Here is an 18,008-nt window from a genome sequence, read left to right as displayed (position 1 = left end):
CTAAGCCACACCCACAGACAAAAATCTCTTGATCTCCTGGAGGGTGGGGGAGTGCAGTGGTGTGGGCAGGGGGGCGGCGGCAAACCAAGCACAGAGACCTGCTGGGTCGCAGGCCACTGGCTCCCTTACAGATGACCCTTCCGCCTTGGGACCCTACAGGGGAACTTGTGTCTGCTTTTGGCATAGTGTGCTCACAAGGGGCTCATTCCAGCCTAGGTTGCATCCCATAGATGGCAACTCCTCACACTGCTTGTGCCACAAATGTATGGAATCCATTTCTCCACACCCACCACACTGTCTCTCTCTTTTACTCTCACTGTCCCACCATGTTTGTTCTTCTCTAGTGAGACAGGAATGTCTGGGATCATTTAATCCAGTCCCCCGTCCACTTTTTTTCCTAAACCATCCTTCATTCTTTTTATTTTTTTCTTTCTTTCATTTCCCTTTTTTTTTGTTTTGGGAAACAGGGTCTCTCTGTGGAACGGCCCTGGCTGTCCTGGAACTTGCTTTGTAGACCAGGCTGGTCTGGAACTTACAAGGATCCACCTGTTTCTGCCTCCCTGAGTGCAGAGATGGAATGGGTGTGTCACCACAATCCACTTTTATGCAATTTTTGACACACCTACACAGCCAAACAGACACGCAGATTCACCTGCATACTTTCTTTTCAGTATCTTGGTGTTGGTTTTTGTTTCCTTTCATTTCGTCTCAGTTTGGCTTCTCTTGTGGAATTTTTCCTCTTGGTGCTTGTGGACTGCATGCCCAACTTTCCTGACCTATTTATCTATCAGCTCTGTATGGCTCTTTGTATCTCCAAGTCTATGTATCCATTTGTCTGTGTAGTAATCTGTAGGATTGCATGTACAATTATCTTCCTAACAGATTAGTTAGTTGCCAGAAGGGAACAGGCAGTCCTGACTGGGGATGAGGTGGGGCTAGAATCAGCCTCAATTCATACATGTTTGCCAATTAACTGCACTGGTGAATCAAGAAGTTGAGTGTATCTGTCTGTAATAACCGAATTCCAATGGAAGAGCAAGGCAAAGACTGGGTTCTTGGTGCACTTCTTTGTTTCTTTGTTTGTCTCTTCTTTCTTTCTCTCTTTCTTTCTTTGTTTCTTGTTTGTTTGTTTGTTTGTGTGTGTATGTATGTATGTATGTATGTATGTATGTATGTATTTCAGTTGAAGCCCAGGGGTTGGGCACTTGAGTCCTTGGAAGGTGTTGTGTGGAGGGAAAGTCCAAAGTGGAGTGTTTGCCCTGGGAACTGAGGTGTTTTTGCAGGTGGAGGTCTAGGCGCTCCCAGGTGGGCAGAAAGCACCCGTGGGTCTAGGGAGCAGGCAGGGAGGCCTGCCCAGCAATTGGGTAGAGGTCGGTCAGGAGATGGAGTAGGAGCAGAGATCCCAGGTGTAGGCACTGCAGAGTCATGGCTCTCCAAATGGGGTGTTCTTGAGGGCTTACTTTCAGGCAAGAGGAGAGATAAGGTATTGTTCAGAGTGATTGCCAGCAATTCCAGGGCAGAGAGCATCCTGGGGTGACCACCCAGAGAGCCTCTTCTCGTTTTTTGTTGTTTTCTCTTTTAGTATTTCCATAGGAATCTGATAATTGTCTTTTCAAGACATCTGAAGAATTGTGTCCTGGGGGTGGTCTTGCACTCCTTTAGTCTTAGCACTCAGGAAGGAGAGCAGTCAGATCTCCGTGACTCTGAGGCCAGCCTGATCTACAGTTCAAATTTGAGGACAGCCAAGTCTACAGAAAGAAACCTTGTCTTGAATCCCACTCTTCCCCAAAAATAAATAAATAACAAATAAACAATAAACAATAAATAAATAAATAGATAGACAAATAAATAAATAAGTAGCATATTCATTTACTTTTTAATTACATTTGTGTTTTAATTTTACATATCAGCCATAGGTTCCCTTGTCCTCCCCCCTTCTGCCTCTGCCCCCAACTTTCACCAAGCCCCTCCCCTCCCCTCCTTCAGGGCCAAGGCTTCCCTTGGGATTCAGCTTAACATGGTAAATTCAGTACAGGAATGCCCTGTCGCCTCCTTCCTGGCTGAGCAAAGTGTCCCTGTGTAAGCCCAAGGTTCCAAACAGCAAGCTCATGCACTAAGGACAGGTCCTGGTCCCACTGCCTGGGTGCCTCCCAAATAGCTCATGCTATTTATTTGTCTCACTTATCCAGAGGACCTGATCCAGCTGGGGGCTCCACAGCTTTTGGTTCATAATTCATGTGTTTCCATTGGTTTGGCTTTTTGTCCTTGTGCTTTTCCAATCGATGTCTCAACAATTCACACTCTTACAGTCCCTCCTCTTTCTCACCAATTGGACTCCTGGAGCTCCACCTGGAGCCTGGCCAAGAATCTCTGCATCCACTTCCATCAGTTATAGGATGAGAGTTCCAGCACAACAGTTACAGTGTTGGGCCATGTGATCACCAGACTAGGTCAGATCAGGCTTTCTCTTGACCATTGCCAGGAGCCTACAGTGGATGTATCATTGTGGATTTCTGGGTACCTCTCTAGCACTTTGTTTCTTCCTGTTCTCATGGTAACACAAGCCTTTAATGACACCACTGGGAAAGCAGAGGCAGACACACATATGAGTCTTCAGGACAAGCCACCTCCATAGACTTGTCCAGTACACCCAAGGTTTCAAAAATTTTGTCTCAAATAAAAAAAAAATAAGGAAAGAAAGAAAGAAAGAAAGAAAGAAAGAGGGAGGGAGGAAGGAGGAAGGAAAGAAAGAAGGAAGGAAGGAAGGAAGGAAGGAAGGAAGAAACAAATGAAGAGCAAGGAAGGAAGGAAGGAACAAAGGAAGGAAGAAGAATTGAAGAAAGGAAGAAAGAAAGAATGAAAAGAGGGAAGGAAGGATGTTTCTTTCATGTGTTGGTGGTGCATGCCTTTAATCCCAGCACCTGGAATGCAGAGGACAGCCCAACCCATACAGAGAAACCATGTCTCAAAACACCAAGAGTCTGTGTCAAACTGACATTAAAATAACAAGCACAACACATAACTGTGTTCCAGCTTGACACCATAAGTGGAATCCCATAGGAAGAGCATGTTTTTATTATGCTAGAATGCAGCTGAGGGTCCTGAGTACACTTAAAAGGGGCTTTAACAGCCAACTAGAGCGTGAGTCTCTGAGACTACTTACTCTCTTAGTATCTTAGCATAATGACTTAATTTCAAGTATGCAAAAACATAAAAACAAAAATCACTATGAAACTAAGGATACATTGTGGAATATGTGGACTACAGAATTTCATTTAATAGTTTTTAATATTTAATAGCAATAACAAAAGTAACATTACAGTAGGGAGTACTTAAAAATCACTATGGTACTGGATTGCAGGTTTCCCCCGTGGAGAAGTAAGGCCAGACAGGGTTTTTGAAGGTGCCAGGAGGGTACTTGTGTATGAGGGAACACTTGGCAATATTAATGAAACTTAAACATCCCTCTTCACAATCAAGGAACACACCAACTCGGCCCAGTGGCTTCTCTATATAGTGTTGGAATACTGGGCATGTGGTGAAGAGACTATAGTGATTACCCTCCTTCACACACACAAGAAGAAATGCACCTTCAGGTTCCATCACCTGGTTTCTATCCCTTAACAAGGAATCCTTACAGACCCCTACAGCCCAGTCCCTAGAGTCCTTAAAATCAATCTCCCAGTAATATTTCCCTAAGATGAAGTTCTGTAATCTCCAGGAAGCAAAATAGCACCCAGCAGAATCCGCAGTTGTATCTTTATGGTGATGTCTGAAGCTGAATCTTCTCATGGCATTAAAGATGTTTATCTTGTGATGGATAATGGTTATGTTTGAAAGTGAAATGTGCACTGTTGGAAGAAACAACATTTAGGCAAAATGACAGTTTACATTTCTCAGGTGAGAGAGTTCCACAGAGTATTCATAGATTTTAAAAAGGGAAGGCTAAGATCTGAGGATAAATTTGGCTCAAATACACCAATGTCAAGGGTTTCCACAAGAAAAGATTGGTAGCATGCTGAAAAGTTGTCTGAAAATTTTAGATGCTGTAGAGGAGGGAGCCTCAGCCTACTTCTGTCAGGTGACTTTTAATAACACCTGATAAGGGATTATGTGTGCATTGCAGCAAGGGCCAGAGCAAAGGCCCTGCTCATGAACTACATGAAAAGTTATTTTTATGTAGATAGACATAGTGATAACTTTAATATTGGTGTTTTGATTTGCATCTAAATGAGCATATTTATACTCAAGGAGATTCTAAATATGCTCTAGAAGTGGATCCCTAGATGTATTTGTCCTCCTTTAATCTCTGGTTCCTCTGATACTCTTTCTCTATGAGGTTACATTTGACTTTTATATCTACTAGAGGGATTTAGACACTGCCTCATGTCTTATCAATTTGTTTCATTTTCATTGCTCATGATACATGGCTTTGTCTGTTAAGTTATTTAATTTTTTTTTTTTTTGGTTCCTTTGGTGTTAGGTCTTTCTATTTGTCCAAGACTGGCATGGAACTCACTATGTTGACCAGACTGTCCTCAACCTCATTGACAGTCCTCCACACTCTAGGTTTTTGATGCTGGGATTACTAGTGTGCACCTCCTTATCTTGTGTATTTTTAATCTATAGAGTAAAATGCAATGTAAGAAATTAATTGCTAACACATTGAAAGGAAAACAATGAAATACCTCCATCACTGGCTACACTAGGTTTGAATTCTACTGTCCAGAGTGAAATAACCATTCTACTCAATGAACAACTGATAGTCTCTTTTCAGCCACTATTACATACAACATGATATTAGTATGCATTTCTGTTTTTTGATTTGTTTGTAAGATGACAATGTGATTAAATAACAATAGAATGTGACTTACCTAGACATATTTCTGGGGAGTGAAAATATTTGTGTTTACAAAGGTTATCTTATTATTGAAGAGTACCTCTAGTCATTTTATCAGTGGAGACACTCACCTTGGAACTTCCTGTAACTTTCAGTCAGTCCAGTGATGGGTAGGGCATTGAGTTCTGGATTAATAGCTTGCGGCATGCTCAGCTGCATTGACTCACTCCTGCATGGAAAAGAAAATATTGACCTGTGTGGTGCTAAAGGAATCACAGGGTGATTAGGAAAAACTTCTTTCCAAGTTCAGCCAAACACCTCAGTTTACACAAGCCTGACAACTTGAGTTCAATCCTTGGAACCCTTGATGGAAGGAGAAGTCGTCCCCTGGAAGTTGTCCTCTGACCTGCACACATGTGCATGTACATACACACACATTCACACACCAACACACACACACATAAAAATAAGGAAACAAATAAAAGAATGCAAAAAATATCCCACAAAAACAATTGAGTATTTTCTATGTAAAAGATATCTGCACCTTCCTAAGGCAAATTGAAACTTTTTATAGCATATTTCAGGGTATCCTGACTTGCACTGATGGCCAAACTCACCTTCTGAACATGTCGTCCAAACCCTGCAAAGAAAAGAAGAAAAACTTAGATTTCTGAAGAAATGAAATACAAACAAACAAACAAACAAACAAACAGAAAAAAAACTTTCTAAAGTTCATATAAATGTCAGTCACCATCGCAGCAATCTATCTATCCTGGTAAATTACATTCATGTCTCCAGATGATGCCAACCAAATAGATTAGCAGAACTTGAATTCTTAATGAAATCAGACTGGAGAGTAAATTTTGAGAAGGACATGGGTATTGACGGTACATTGCTTCTGAACGCCCACCAGTCTGCAAAGGTAACTTTTCCTGAGCCTGTCTATAAGACATAGGGATACTTTAGCTAAGGATACTTCAAAAGGGTGGTCTCACCCCTGAATGGTGCTTCACATGTGCATTTCAGAATTGCAGGTTTAGTGGCCTGAGCATTAGTGTGAGTTATAAGCTATCATGTACTACCAAATAGGATCCTATCTCAAAATGCCAACCTCCTAAAGGACTCTCAAAAACACAGCGCTCAAACAGAAGAAATTAAGACATGGGTTACTTTAAAATTGTGCACAATATTCAAGTAGAGGTAAAGAATGTTAGAAATAGAAATCACTGAATTTCAGTTTTCAGAGAAGCAAGGCACAAAAGACAAATGTTAGGACATATTCCCTGGAGAATCTACTGACATAATTTCAAAAAGCTTGTTCTTTCAAGATTATTACATAATTTTGTTTCTCTAGAAAAATTTCTGAAAAGGAAACACCCTTAAAAAATGTAGGTAATATTGAAAGCTATCTTAGTATATCAATCACCACTTGGTCCTAAGTCAGTAAAGCCTCTTCCTGCACTCCTCCGTGCTCACCTGCAGCAAGACGAGATATGGCTCCTGGGACATTGCCATCAGCTCCTGATAAGTTTCTCTTAGTTGTTTTCTGTTGTGGACCATCGTGGCTTCACTTGTCCTGAGTTTCTCTAAAACACATTGGCCTTCATGTCTCATAGACTCAATATGTTTCTCTTCCTCTTCACAGAGGAGTGGATGTAGTTTCCTATACTCTGTCCTGATCATTTCTTCCCGAAAAGTCAAGTAGTCCTGAAGAAAAAGGAACATTCTCAATCATATTTGCTAAGTATTTTGTCCTGCCTCATGGCATACTCTTATGCTAAAATTTCACAAATGACTTGTATAACTCTGCTGCATATATTCTGATTGACTGTCTCCACACCTCAGAAAACATAAATGCCCTATTTATTTTTTTTATTTATTACACAGGCTATCCAACCCTAAGAAGCATTTACATCTATATTAGAGATGCAGAGGTGCCTGAATGAAAAGATTGATTATTCATATGTGAACAAAAACATGAAACTCTGCGTTTAGTAATTAGAATTCATGGTGTAGTCATAAAGCCTAATGCAGTGTGCAGAACCCTCAGCAATTCACGTATTAGTTCAAGACTCTTCTGCCAGAGGCAGACCATTCTTTCCAATATCAGAGATAGATTATACACTCAGAATGAGAGGTGAGCAGGACACATATTCCTAGTATCATATCCTATGCCTTACATTGAAATCTTGAATGGCGAATTTTGAAAATATCAGCATCAAGCAGATTTTAAGCATGGTTCTCTTACTCACCATCCAAAGAGTTCTCATTCTGTTTTCTACCTCTAAATTCTCTTGATTTTCTTGGACCTTCTCCCATAAAGATGCCATTCGCTTCAAAAGTCTTTCCTGTAAAAAAATGATGAATATCAATTTTGAAAAATAATACTGATAGACATACTCTTGTGTAATTATTACAATTATTTTACTGAGAGTACTAGAATCAAAATTATCCTTCATTTTTCTCTTTTTGTAACTATGAATTTTAGATTAGAAAATAGAATTGAAAATGCACCTTACCCTTTTGCACAGGTATAGTGATTAATAATTTTGATTACATGCTTGGCTGTACCTGACTCTAATGTACTTTTTGTAATTACTATCCAGTCATAGACAAAATTTTTCTTTTTTGGTTTTTCCAGACAGGTTTTCTCTGTGTAACTTTGTGCCTTTCCTGGATCTCACTCTGCAGACCAGGCTGGCTTCAAAGTCACAAAGATCTGCCTGCCTCTGCCTCCCAAGTACTGGGATTAAAGGCGTGCATAGACATTTTAAAAGATATGAAGTTAGTATTGCACTTTCCAGTGACCATGGCGTAATGCATCATAAAATACAAATGATGTTTACACTCATGAGTCCCTGAAAGGATGTTTACATTCCTAGTCACCCTGACTTTATTAGATGTTAATAAAGTGCCACCATTCTGAAAACCATGACTCTGTCATAATGAGGACCAGCATCTTCCTGCAGTTTGCTAAGCCTACCTCTCTCCAGATTTCAAGTTCTCTCAGAATCATCACTTACCATTTGATCCTCAGCAGCTGCTTCAATGGGACAGTGTCTGTGTCCTCTGTGCTCATGGGAGTTAGAGCAGAGTTGGCAGAGGAAGATCCTCTTCTCAGCACAGAAGATCCTCTTAGTATCCTTGTGGGTCACACACTTTTGCTCCTCAGAGCTCAGGTCCTTCAGGAGGCTGGTTTGTCTGGTAATGGACACCAGCTTCTTCAGAACAATGTTGGTTCTCAAGTCCTTCTGTGATGGTTCCCTACACATAGGACATTGGACAGGAGGTTGGATGTCTTCCCAGGAAAGGAGGAGGCAGGCTCGACAGAAGCTGTGGCCACAGCTTATGGTGACTGGGTCTGTCAGGCAGCTCAAGCAGATGAAGCAGGTGAGTTCTTTCTGGAAGGCTTGTGAGATATCTGACTCCATTTCTCTGAAAGAACGAAAGCAGAATTGCTATTATTTGACCACACAGAAGTCAGAAACTGAACAAAAACTGAGGCAAGTTTTGATTTAATTCTGCATATGGAAAAGCAGGCTTTATTTTTCAGCAACAAAAATCAAGATATGTATAGGATTGCAGTTGCTGATCTTTCCTCTTTCACTCTGCCTGACAGAAATATAGATTAATCTGATATACTTCTGCAACCTACCACCTGCATCTTTTTTCGAGACTTCATTCAAATTAGTGTCTTGTTGCTGGTGTGAGAACTGCTTTCCAAGTGTTTATAAATAAATATACACTAGAGTGTTCAAACTCTTTCAAATCCACATGTTTGCCTTTCACTACAGACCTACGTAGGTTAGAACACCCTTCTTTGTTGGCCATCCAGGAATACACTCCCTATTTCACATGGTCCCTAGTAAACGCTTTCCTTAATTTCTGATTTTCCCATCTTAGTCCTTCACATCCACTGTCCCACCTCTGGACACTTGAAGGCAACATTAGTTACTTGTCTTCTTTCTGATGAAATAATTAACAAGAATTAGGATTATGCTGGCTCATAATTCAAGGACATTGTCCATCATTGTGGGGAATAAATGGTGGCAGGTGTTTGAGGTACCTGGTCACATTGCATCAAAAATCAACAAGAAGAAAGCAAGGAACACTTGCTGCTTAGCTCCTGTTCCCTTTTCTTTAGTTTGATACCTCAAACCATAGAATGGTCAAGTGATCTCATGAGCATTTAGTGTGGAACTTACCAATTGCAGTGAATCTACCCCAAATAATCCTTCACAGACATCCCCAGAGGTTTCCATATCTATCCTAAATCCCATCCAGTTGAATGCTAGGTACCCTCTGAGGAAAGTTGTTTGTTTATCAAAGATACAGTTCCTGGCTTCAGTTTATGGGAAGAACCCTGAGGCATAAATGAGGCTCTCATACCAGAATTTCATATTTAATCAACAGGTGCCCATTGTTCCTTCTCCTTGTAGGTCTACATAAATAATCTTGGATTGACTGAGATAAACCTCCCCCAAATAACTTCAGCTTCTGTGGTCTGAAGCAAATGGATTCCATGTCTTTAGCTGGTGGTCCTATTTACCGTGAAAATAATACTAATACTCATTGTCAAGATTAGTTTAGAAAAGAGATGGAGACTCCAATGCTGCCTTCCTTAATTTATCTGATCACACTCATTTGGTATGTTTTTCTATATATTAGATATGTCATTCCAAAATAATTTATGAATTAAAAACTGAATGCAGAAAATTAAAAAATTGCACCAGAGTATAACCAGAATCTACTTTCTTGAATAGAATATTGTGATTAGTTTTCTCTAATTTAATCACATGTATACTTGCAACCTAGCAAATTAACCAATAACAGGAAGAGCCAGTTTTTCAAAGATGGTAAACTATTATCAAACATTATTTCACACTGTGATGTTTTCCTATAGTTTACAACAGGAAAGTACTAAATGATTTTCCTTTGCTAAATAATGACTTTTCACTTTTATACATAATACTCATAGAATATATCTCTAAATGCCAGTAATTATCAATATATACAGAGGAGATATTTTATGCATTAATCATGTAAAAATAATTTAGAGGTATTGATCTCACATCTATGAACTATATACAGAAATACTCTATATATATTCTTAAAATTAAGAGACAGATCAAAATTGAAAGGTGCAACATCAGAGCAAAGAAAGATTGTAAATGGATAAAGTAAAATTATCTATAGCTGTAACTCACAGTATATTTACAAAGCAAGATGATCTTATGGGATCAGAATCTCTTTTGATAAATAGCCAAATTTTAAGCATTTTTAAACAGAAACCTCAGTTTGGTAATAAAGTAGAAAGCACCAACAACTTTCCACGTTAAATTGTGTACTCACCCAAGAAATAGTCTCTGGACTCAGCAGTGTTTAGTGGAGACACAATAGGAGCTCAGCTCTGGGGTCTGATCCTCAATGTGTGGAGGGAATAGATCTAGCAGTCTAGGAGCCAGAAGGTATGGAAACACACTCTGTCTGGTCTAGAGAAGAATAAACCTGGCTGGCCCCAAGAGTGTCCTTATATACTCTAGAAGACCACGCCCACTTCCTCCCATGTTGCTTTTACTAATGCTTGCTATAGGTCAGCTCCACTAAATACCAGTATTCTAAATGGATGGAAGATTGAATTAACTCTATAGTCAATATTGCAAACCAATCTCCACAACAAGGCTTCCTGAGTTCCTGCTTAGCTGGGTGTGGTAGATCACACCTTTAATCCATAGAGTCCTAGGGATGGGAAGCAGGAGGACTTTTAGTTCAAGGCCTGCCTAAGATATACAGTTAGAACTTTTCTAAAAAAAATAAATAAGTAAAGAGTAATTTTGCTACAATATTTCACTGTTTGATATATTGTGTGGTATGCTTATATTTTTGCTTTTCCTTTTGTAATTTCACTGTTAATGATATCAATCTGCAATTTTAGCAAATATCAACATTAAAAAGTTCTCAAAAATTCTTTAGAATTTTGTTCAACTCATTTTTATCACATTGACCTCAACTGTGATTTCTTTGAGATTCATCCCTTTCTCTACCCTCTCAACTGTCCCTTCTTTTCTTTTTTCTTTTTTAAATAAATACTTGGGAAATCCAGGCAGTGGTCACACATACTTTCAGTCATAGCATTCTGGAGGGAGAGGCAGGCAGATCTCTTTGAGTTAGAGGCTATCCTGATCTACAAAATGAATTCAAAGCTGTGCTCCAACAATACACAGAGAAACTAGGTCTGAATAAAAAAAAATATTTTTGACTAAAACCCAAGTGTCTCTGACTTTTCTTGTGAGAGTTTTCTTGATTGAATCATTTGAAGTGGGAAGCCCCACCTAAACTCAGATGTTTTGAGGTGTGGGAATCAACCTTAAATCTTAGCTGGTGGCATTCAATGTAAAAGGACATGGAAGAAGGAAACTCTCTCGACTTTGCTCTTTGTTTTCTTGCTCTCACTCCCACTGGTGAGTTCATCCCTTCACTGGTATAAGAGCCTATTTTGGGGAGGATTTCAAAGTAGACTGAAGACCAGATGATATATCCAGCATTGTAGACTGAACCACTGCTTCCTCTCTCTCTCCGTTTCTCTCTGTCTCTCTCTCTCTGTCTCTCTCTCTCTGTCTCTTCTGTTTCTGTCTCACACTCTCTCTCTGTCTGTCTCTCTCTCACACACACTCTCTCTCTGTCTGTCTCTCTCTGTCTCTCCATCTCTCTGTCTCTCTCTGTCTCTCTCTCTCTCTCTCTCTCTCTCTCTCTCTCTGCATATGTGCCCAAATTCACGTAGTTTTGTTCCTCTAGATTCAGGGTGGTTGCTACATTTTTCTCTTGATTAACTCCACATGTAGTCAAATTGACACCAGGGAATAGCCATGAGATGTGGTGGTATTGTATTCCCCAAAATATTGTTCACCCTAATAAATTTATCTGGGGTCAAAGAACAAATAGCCACTAGATTCAGAACCAAAAATGGTGGCTAGAAAATGGGTCAGAACAACCTATAGCAGAAGCTAGGCGGTGGTGGTACACGCCTTTAATCCCAGCACTTGTGAGGCAGAGCAAGGTGGATCCCTGTGAGTTCAAGGCCACTTTGGAAACAGCCAGGCTTGGTGACCCACACCTTCAATCCCAAAAAGCAAACCTTTAATCCCAGGGAGTGGAGGCAGAATGGGGAAAAATTATATAAGGCGTGAAGACCAGAAACTAGAAGCATTTGCCTAGTTCACCATTTGGCTGGTTAAGCTATTAGGCTTTGAGCAGCACAGTTCAGCTGAGATTCATTCTGGATGAGGACTCAGAAGCATGCAGTCTGAGGAAACAAGACCAGCTGAGAAACTGGTGAGGTGAGGGAGCTGTGGCTTGTTCTGCTTCTCTGATCTTCCAGCGGTCACCCCAATAACTGGCCTCAGGTTTGATGTTATTAATAAGACTCTTTAAGATTCATACTACAATGAGAAGGGCTGACCACTTTGTGTTGGATGATCAGTTAGGGAGCTCCTCCCTAATAGAGCCTAATTCTTTATCTAGGGATGGGAACTCTCAAAATTTTCCACAGTTTTATCAACATGTACATGGTTCTGGTCTTGTTTATCCTGCCATTTCTAGAAGAGACTGTTTCACAGCACACTTCCTGGTATTCTGGCTCTCACTGTCTTTCTCACCCCTCTTTCACAATTTTTCTTGGTGCCATTGATGTAGGGCAAGTTTCCAGTGATTCCCTATTGCTCTTCATGTTGTTGTATGTATTTTTGCATAGAGTTCAGCCCACCTCCTCATCTCTTTGTCCAGTTTGAGTTATTGGTCCAATGCAAACTCTTGGTCTAATGTGAAATGGTGATTTGGTTTCTGTTCTATAGGAAGTGGCTAGGATCCCAGGTGGATGGATATGGGGACAGGGACTGTAGATTGCAGGGTCTTGTTGTGGGTCTTGGTTTTGCTTTTATTAATGTTTGCTGTAGGTGAGTTCCTGTAAATAGCAATATTCTAAATGGATGGATGATTGAATTAACTCTATGGCCAGTATCTACATTCAAATCAAAGAAAACTCTAAAGACAAAAAAGTCTTAACACAAAATATCCAATAAATTTAGGACACCATGAAAAGACCAAACCTAAGAATAATAGGGATAGAAGACAGAAAAGATTACCAACTCAAAGGCACAGAAAACATATTCAACAAAATCATAGATGAAAACTTTCCTAACCTAAAGTAAGAAATACCTATGAAGACACAAGAAGCTTACAGAACACCAAATAAGCTGGATCCAAAAAAAAAATTCTCCTCACCACATAATAATCAAAACACTAAACATGCAGAACAAAGAAAAAATATTAAGAGCCCCAAAGGAAAAAGACCAAGTAACATGTATAGGCAAACCCATCAGAATAACACCAGATTTCTTAATAGAGACTATGAAAGCTAGAAGGTCCTGGACAAATGTTATGCAGACACTAAGAGACCACAGATGCCAACCCAGACTATTGTACCCAGCAAAACTCTCAATCACCATAGACTGGGTAAACAAATTATTCCATGATAAAACCATATTTAAACAATACCTGTCCACAAACCCAGCCCTAAAGAAACTAATTGAGGGAAAAAGGCAACCTAAAGAAGCTAAACACACCTATGAAAACTCAGAAAATAGATAATCCCCCACCAACAAACTCCAAAGAATTACAACACAACACGACCACAAAAATAATAGGAACCAACAATCACTGGTCATTAATAGCCATCAATATCAATGGTCTCAACTCAACTACAAAAAGACACAGACTATCAGAATGGATAAGAAAACGGGATCCATCCTCCTGCTGCATACAAGAAACACACCTTAACTTCAAAGACAGACACTACCTCAGAGTAAAGGGCTAGGAAAAGGCTTTCCAAGCAAATGGACTTAAGAAGCAAGCTGGTGTAGCTATCCTAACATCTAATAAAATAGACTTCAAACTAAAATCAATCGAAACACATAAGGATGGCATTACATATTTATCACAGGAAAAATACACCAAAATGAAGTCTCAATCCTCAACATTTATGCCCCAAATGCAAAGGCACCCCCATTCTTAAAAGAAACTTTACTGAAACTTAAAATGCACATCAAAACCCACACATTAGTTGTGGGAGATTTCAACACTTCACTCTCACCAAGGGACAGATCTACCAGACTGAAAATCAACAAAGAAATTAAGGACCTAACACATGTTATGACTCAAATGGACCTAATAGATATCTACAGAACATTCCATCCTACCACAAAAGAATATAACTTCTTCTCAGTACCCCATAGAACCTTCTCTAAAAATGACCACATGCTTGTTCACAAAACAAATCTCAACAGATACAAAATCATTGGAATAACCTGTATCTTATCAGACCACCATGCCTTAATGTTAGACTTCAACAACAATAAAAATGATAGAAATGCTACAATCTCATGGAAACTGAATAATGCTCACCTTAAACATCAATGGATCAAGGAAGAAATAAAGAAAGAAATTAAAGATTTCCAAGAATTCAATGAAAATGAAAGTACAACATACCTAAACTTATGGGACACCATACAAGCAGTACTAAGAGGAAAATTCATGGCTCTGAATGTACACAAAGAAGATGGAAAAATCTCATACCAATGAATTAATAGCACAACTGAAAGCACTAGAACAAAAAGAAACAAACTCACTCAGAAGGAATAGATGCCAGAAAATAATCAAATTGAGGGCTGAAATCAACGAAATAGAAACCAAGAGAATAATACAAAAAAATCAATGAAACAAAGAGTTGGTTCTTTGAAAAAAGTCAACGAGATAGACAAACCCGTAGCCAAATTAACCAAAAGGCAAAGAGAGAGCACCCACATTAACAAAATCAGAAATGAAAAGGGGGACATAACAACAGACAATGAGTTAATCCAGAAAATCATCAGGTCATACTTCAAAAACCTCTACTACACAATTGGAAAGTCTAAAAAAATGGATAATTTTCTGGATAGGTATCACATACCTAAGTTATATCAAGACCAGATAAACCATTTAAATAGTCCAATAACACCTAAGGAAATAGAATCAGTCATTGAAAGTCTCCCAATCAAAAAAAGCCCAGGAACAGTTGGTTTCAGTGCAGAATTCTACCAGAATTATACCAGCGAGATTAGACATTCTATGCTAGCATAACCAACAGAATACAAGATATGGAGGACAGAATCTCTGGTGTAGAGGATGCAATAGAGGAAATAGATTAGTCAGTCAAAGAAAACACTAAATCCAAACAAGTATTAACATTAAATGTCCAGGAAATCTGGGACACCATGAAAAGGCCAAACCTAAGAATAATCGAGAAAGAAGAAGGAGAAGAATACCAACTTAAAGGCAGAGAAAATATATCTAATAAAATCATGGAAGAAAAAGTTCCAAACTTAAAGAAGGAAATACTTATGAAGATAAATGAGGCTTATTGAATACCAAATAGACTAGATCTCCACCCCCAAAAGTATTCTCACCACATATTAAACCACTAAACACACAGAATAAAGAAAGACTATTAAGAGCAGCAAAGGAAAAATGCCAAATGACTTATAATGGCAGACCCACCTGCATAACACTTGACTTCTCAATGGAGACTTTGAAAGACAGAAGGACCTGGACAGATGTAATTCAGACACTAAGAGACCATGGATGCCAGCCCATATTAATCCACCCAGCAAAACTTTCAATCACCATAGACATAGTGAACAAGATATTCCAACACAAAACCAGATTTAAACAATACCTATCCATAAATCCGGCCCTACATAAAGCACTAGAAGGAAAATTCCAACCTAAGCAAGTCAGATACACCCATGAAAACACAGGCAATAGATAACCCCACAGCAGTAAATCCCAAAGAAGGGAAATACAAACACGCTACTACCAAAAGAATAACAGGAATTAACAATTACTGGTCATTAATATCAATGGATTCAATGTACCTATAAAAAGACATAGGCCAGAATGTATAACAAATCAGGATCCATCTTTCTGCTGAATATAAATAACATACCTCATCATCAAAGACAGACCCTACCTCAGAGTAAAAGTCTGGTAAAATATTTTCCAATCAAATACATTTAAGAAGCAAGCTGATGTAGCTATCCTAATAACCAACAAAATAGACTTCAAACTAAAATCAATCAAAAGAGGTCAGGAAAAACATTACATACTCATCACAGGAAAGGTCCACCAAGATGAAGTTTCAATTCTGAACATTTATGCCCTAAATACAAGGGCAGCCACATTTGTAAAAGAAACAACACTAAAGCTTAAATCACACATCAAACCCCACACATTAATACTTGGAGACTTCAACACCCCATTCTCACCACTGAACAGATCTGCCAGACAGAAACTTAACAGAGAAATAAGGGAACTAACAGATACAATGACTCAAATGGACTTAATAGATATCTACAGAACATTCCACTCTAACACGAAAGAATATACCTTCTTCTCAGCACCCCAAAAAACCTTCTCTGATATCAACTACATACTCTGTCACAAAGCAAATCTCAACATGTAAAAAAATTGGAATAACTTCCTGTATTTTATGGGACCACCATGGCTTAAGATTACATTTCAACAACAAAAATTGCAGAAAGGCAAAAATCTGATGGAAACTGAATAATGCCAACTGAATCACCAATTGCTCAAGGAAGAAATAAGAAACAAAGTAAAGACTTCCTAGAATTCAATGAATATGAATGTACAACATACCCAAATTTATGGGACACTATGAAAGCAATGTTAAGAGAAAAATTCATAGCACTAAATGCACACAAAAAAAAGTTGGAGAAATATCACACTAGCGATTTCACAGCACACCTGAAAGCTCTAGAACAACAAGAAGGGAATTCATCCAGGAGGAATAGACATTTGAGGGTTGAAATCAATAAAAATAGAAACAAAGAGAACAATACAAAGAATCAATGAAACAAAGAATTGGTTCTTTGAGAAAATCAACAAGATAGATAAGCCCTTATCCAAACTAACCAAAAGGTACAGAGAAGAGTGTCCAAATAAACAAAATCAGAAATGAAGATATAACAACAGACAATGAGTAAATCCAGAGAATCTTCAGGTCATACTTCAAAAACCTGTACTCTACAAAATTAGAAATTGTAAAAGAAATGAACAATTTTCTAGATAGATACCACATACCAAAGTTAAATCAAGACCAGATAACTAATTTAAATAGACCAATAACCACTTAGGAAATAGAAACAGTCATCAAAAGTCTCCCAAGCAGGCCGGGGGTGGTGGTGGCACATGCCTTTAATCCCAACACTGGGGAGGAAGAGCCAGGCAGATCTCTGTGAGTTTGAGGCCAGCCTGGACTACCAACTGAGTTCCAGAAAAAGGCACAAAGCCAGAAAGAGAAACCCTATCACAAAAAAGCAAAAACAAAACAAAAACAAAAACAAAACAAAAAAGTCTCCCAAACAAAAAAAGCCCAGGACCAGATGGCTTCAAAGTGGAACACTACCAGTTATTCAAAGAAGAGCTAATACCAATTCTCTTCAAACTGTTCCACACACAATAGAAACAGAAGGAACATTACCAACCTCCTTCTATGATGTACTCTGATTCCCTAACCACACAAACATGCAACAAAGAAAGAATAACAGACCAATCTCCCTCATGAACATTGATGCAAAAAATACTCAATAAAATATTGGTAAACTGGATCCAAGAACATATCAAAAAATTATCCTTGATCAAGTAGGCTTCATCCCAGAGATGCAAGGATGTTGAACATATGAAAATCTGTCAATGTAATACACCATATGAACGAACTGAAAGAAAAAAACCACATGATCATCTCATTAGATGCTGAAAAGTCCTTCGAGAAAATCCAACACCCATTCATGATAAAGGGCTTGGAGAGATCAGGAATATAAGGAACATACCTAAACATAATAAAGACAATTTACAGCAAGGCAACAGCCAACATCAAATTAAATGGAGAGGAACTCCAAGCGACTCCATTAAACTCAGGAACAAGAAAAGACTCTCCACTCTCCCCATATTTATTCAATATAGTACTTGAAGTTCTAGGTAGAACAATAAGACAACAAATTGAGATCAAAGGGATACAAACTGGAAACGAAGAGGTCAAACTTTCACTATTTGCAGA

General features: G+C 38.8%; 1 protein-coding gene across 1 annotated transcript; it reads right to left on the bottom strand.

Moving 5' to 3' along the window:
* On the bottom strand, positions 1-8,280 carry LOC118576479 (tripartite motif-containing protein 43-like). The gene is made up of 7 exons (XM_036176730.1): positions 7,864-8,280; positions 7,093-7,188; positions 6,317-6,547; positions 5,458-5,480; positions 4,972-5,069; positions 3,607-3,851; positions 1-153 (listed from the first exon to the last, which is right to left on the bottom strand). The coding sequence occupies exons 1-7, from the start codon at positions 8,269-8,271 to the stop codon at positions 1-3; spliced, it is 1,254 nt and encodes a 417-aa protein (XP_036032623.1). The 5' UTR covers positions 8,272-8,280.
* Positions 8,281-18,008: the final 9,728 nt, after the last annotated feature.

Source organism: Onychomys torridus, unplaced genomic scaffold, assembly GCF_903995425.1.
Source record: "Onychomys torridus unplaced genomic scaffold, mOncTor1.1, whole genome shotgun sequence".
Classification (NCBI taxonomy): domain Eukaryota; kingdom Metazoa; phylum Chordata; class Mammalia; order Rodentia; family Cricetidae; genus Onychomys; species Onychomys torridus.
This window is presented reverse-complemented; position numbering and strand designations above follow the sequence as displayed.

What these genes read in the sequence shown, in the direction of transcription:
- LOC118576479 (XM_036176730.1), bottom strand. Translation starts at nt 8,271, where the DNA reads ATGGAGTCAGATATCTCACAAGCCTTCCAGAAAGAACTCACCTGCTTC. An exon ending in GAATGAGAACTCTTTGGATG is followed by an intron (nt 6,548 to 7,092) that starts GTGAGTAAGAGA and finishes CTTTTTCTTCAG; the next exon opens with GACTACTTGACTTTTCGGGA. An exon ending in AAGTTACAGGAAGTTCCAAG is followed by an intron (nt 3,852 to 4,971) that starts GTGAGTGTCTCC and finishes TTCTTCCAACAG; the next exon opens with TGCACATTTCACTTTCAAAC.